The 3,614-nt window shown below is 70.9% G+C and overlaps 1 protein-coding gene across 1 annotated transcript; it reads left to right on the top strand.

Annotated features, from left to right (window-relative positions):
• The first annotated feature begins 754 nt into the window (after window positions 1–754).
• LOC135325565 (class I histocompatibility antigen, F10 alpha chain-like) lies at window positions 755–2,571 on the top strand. Its single transcript, XM_064503671.1, has 5 exons — window positions 755–938; window positions 1,272–1,532; window positions 1,699–1,983; window positions 2,129–2,401; window positions 2,483–2,571. The coding sequence occupies exons 1-5, from the start codon at window positions 755–757 to the stop codon at window positions 2,569–2,571; spliced, it is 1,092 nt and encodes a 363-aa protein (XP_064359741.1).
• Window positions 2,572–3,614: the final 1,043 nt, after the last annotated feature.

Genomic DNA, 3,614 nt, shown 5'->3' with positions numbered 1-3,614 from the left:
CCCGTCCCCACGGTGTCCCCATCCCCACAGCATCCCCATTTGCCTGCCGTCCTCGTCCTCACCATGTCCCCATCCCCGTGGTGTCCCAGTCCCCCTGCCCCTGCGACAGAGCCAACTCCATCTCCAGCCCCACGGCGTCCCCGTCCCCACGGTGTCCCTGTCCCCACCACGTCCCCCTGCCCGTGACAGAGCCAACTCCATCCCATCCCAATGGTGTCCCCGTCCACACATCATCCCCAACCCCACATCATCCCCATCCCCACAGTGTCCCCCTGCCCCTGTGACAGAGCCAACTCCATCCCCATATTGTCCCCATCCCCACGGCATCCCATCCCCACATCGTCCCCATCCCCATGGCGTCCCGTCCCCACATCGTCCCCACTTCCACATCATCCCCATCCCCACATCATCCCCGTCCCCCCAGTGTCCCCGTCCCCACATCGTCTCCATCCCCACATCGTCCTCGTCCTCCCACTTCGCCTCCGCGCTCCCACCCACCACGCGCTCCGCGGAGATCTGCCCAGCGCCCGGTGGCGTCACCACTGCAGCGTCGCGCCATTGGCGGGCGGCCGCCGGCGGGGCCAATGGCTGCGCGACAAGGCGGGGCGGGAGCCGCAGCTCGGCCCTGCGCAGCGCCCTCCGTGCGCGCCCTCGCTGTCGCTTCTCCCAACCTGCCGCGCCGGGATCTGCCCAGCGCCTGGTGACGCCTGGGTCGACGCGAGCTGCTATTGGCGGCTGGGACAGAGCGCAGCCAATGGCGGTGCGCCGCAGCGGAGCCAATGGTGGCGCGGGGGCGTGGCCCCCGTGGGCTTCGGGGCTGCATGAGGGCGGCAGCAATGGCAGCGAGGAGGTGGTAGCGGGGCGGGCAGGGGGGCCAGGGCTGCTGCTGCTGCTGCTGCTGCTGCTGCTGCTGGGGGGCGGTGGGGCGGCGGCAAGCAGTGAGTGCGGGCAGGGACCCTGGCCCCCCTCTGCCCCCCCCGCCGCTGGGCTCCCCGTCAGCGGCCCCACGGACCGGCCTGCAACCGCCCCCGGGAGGTGCTGCCCCCCCGACCTGCCCCCCGGGCTGTGCTACCCCCCTGGACCCCCCCGGGATGTGCTGCCCTCCCGGAGCCCCCCAACCAGTCCCCCCGGGACGTGCTGCCCCCCCGACCTGAACCCTGGGACATGCTGCCCCCCCGACCTGCCCGTCGTGTCCCCCCAGGATATCTTGAACCCCCGGATGCCCCCCAATGTGCCCCCCCGGCCCCTCACCGCACCCCATGTCCCTGCAGGCCCCCACTCCCTGCGCTACTTCAACAGCGCCGTGACGGAGCCCAGCCCGGGGCTGCCTGCCTTCATCTCTGTGGGCTACGTGGACGGGGAGCTCATCGATCGCTACGACAGCGAGACGCAGAGGGCGGTGCCGGGCGCGGCCTGGATGGAGCAGGAGGGTCAGGACCACTGGGACGAGGAGACCCGGATCAATCAGGACTGTCAGGAGACTTTCCGTGTGTACCTGGACATGCTGCAGGAGTGCTACAACCAGAGCGGGGGTGAGCACGGGCTGGGGCTCCAGGGGCCGGGCCGGGGCTCCCGGCAGCAGCCACTCGCCATCAGTGCTGGGGGCTGCGGGGCTGGGGTGCCCCCGGCCCTGCACTGGGTGCCGGGTCTGAGCCTCTCTGCTGCCGCTGAGCCCCTGTCTCCCTGCTTGTGTCTCAGGGTATCACACAGTGCAGCGCACGTACGGCTGTGACCTCCTGGAGGATGGCGGGACCCGGGGGTTTATGCAGCTTGGCTACGACGGGAAGGACTTCATCGCCTTTGACAAGGACACGCTGACATTCGTCACGGCGGATGCTGCTGCGCTAATCACGAAGAGGAAGTGGGAGGCTGAGAATGAGCCTGAGCGCTGGAAGCACTACCTGGAGAACAGCTGCATCGATGGGCTGCGGAGATACGTGGAGTTCGGGAGGGCCGCGCTGGAAGAGGAGAGGAGAGGGCGAGGCAGGACCCCCCGGACACGGGGACGGGCCCCGGGCTCGGCGCTGGGCCCAGGCGCCCGAGGGCACTGCTGGCGGCACGGTGCGGCGTGTGCGTCCGGGCCTGGGCGCGAGCTGCCTGACCTCCCTCCCTCGCGCCGTCTCCCCAGAGCGCCCCGCGGTGAGAGTGTCGGCCAAGGAGAGCCACGGCTTCGTGACCCTGTCGTGCCGGGCTCATGGCTTCTACCCGTGGCCCATCAGCATCAGCTGGCTGAAAAAGGGCCGCATCCAAGCCCAGGAGACCAAGCAGGGCAGTGTCACGCCCAACAGCGACGGCACCTACCATGCCTGGGCCAGCATCAAGGCCCTCCCTGCAGAGAAGCACGAGTACCAGTGCCGCGTGGAGCACGCCAGCCTGCCGGAGCCCGGCCTCTTCTCCTGGGGTGAGCGCGGGCGGCCGGAGCTCGCAGAGCGCCCGCTGGGGGCAGCTCCCGGCCCCTGCTCCCAGCCCCGCTCTCTTCCAGAGCCACCGAGCTCCCTGCTGCCCATTGTCCTCGGGGCGGTCATCGCTGTGGTGGTTGTCATCGCAGCGATCACCGGCTTTGTGGTCTAGAAGAGCAGATGGGGTAAAGCGCCAGGGCTGGGGAGGCGGGGGGAGGGAGGCCGGGAGGAGAGGGGGCCCGAGCTGGCGCCCCAGGGCCAGAGCAGAGCCGGGCTGCGAGGGGCCGCGTGGCCTGATGCCTCTTTCTTCCCGCAGGGAGGACGGAGAAGGGGTACGTGATCGCCAAAGGTGAGTGCCGGGGCCGCTCCGTCCCAGGCCGCGCCTGGCAGCGGGGCAGCATTTGCTCTCTGGTTTCTGGCGGCCACGGGGCTGGCGCGTCCCGTCCCCCGCCTGCCCCCATCTCCCCTCTTCCGTGCCCCACAGCTTTTCCCCGGCTGCAGGGCAGGGAAAGGGTTGGCGTCCCGCCGCTGGAGGCTGAGGCGCCCGGGCGCTGCCCTCTGCTCCTGGCGCCTGTGAGGCGGCTCCAGGGCCGGGTCCTGGCCCAGCGGGCTCTGCCCTGGCCCGGCTTTGCCCGCGGCTGGTGCGGGGCCCGCAGTGCCACTGGCACGGGGCCGAGACTCACTGCCGCTCCTCTCTCACAGGCCACGACGGGGCATCCAGCAGCTCCAGAATGGGTCAGAGCTGGTGCTGGGAGCGGGGCGGGGGGGCCCAGCCCGGCGTGATACCAGGCTGGCACCCGCTGCGGGGCTGCCAGCCAGCCGGGCGCTGCGGCTGGGTCCTCGGGGGCTTCTGCCTGCTCCCCTGGCTCTGGGAGGGGGGATTTAGCCCCGCAGCGCAGCTCCCATGGGGGACGGCGACGTGGGGCTGGGACCTGCAGGACAGGGCGCGCACGGGGGTGCGGGTGTACCCCCCGCCCCCCACACCTCTGCCTTTATTGATTTTTTCCTCTCTTGTCTTTGCAGGAAGCAATGCCGCCTTTTAAGCGCTCCATCCTGGTAAGCGAGGAGCCGCGGCCGGACCCGGCAGCATGGGCAGCGGGGACCCAGCCCGCCCGAGCGCCTGCCATCTCCTCGCTGCAGCTCCCGGGACGCCGCCAAGTCCCCTCGGCTCCCACAGCCCGGGAGCAGCAGCACCCGACGCCCCGCTCGAGGCTA

Source organism: Dromaius novaehollandiae, unplaced genomic scaffold (genome assembly GCF_036370855.1).
Source record: "Dromaius novaehollandiae isolate bDroNov1 unplaced genomic scaffold, bDroNov1.hap1 HAP1_SCAFFOLD_31, whole genome shotgun sequence".
In the NCBI taxonomy this organism is placed as follows: domain Eukaryota; kingdom Metazoa; phylum Chordata; class Aves; order Casuariiformes; family Dromaiidae; genus Dromaius; species Dromaius novaehollandiae.
This window is presented reverse-complemented; position numbering and strand designations above follow the sequence as displayed.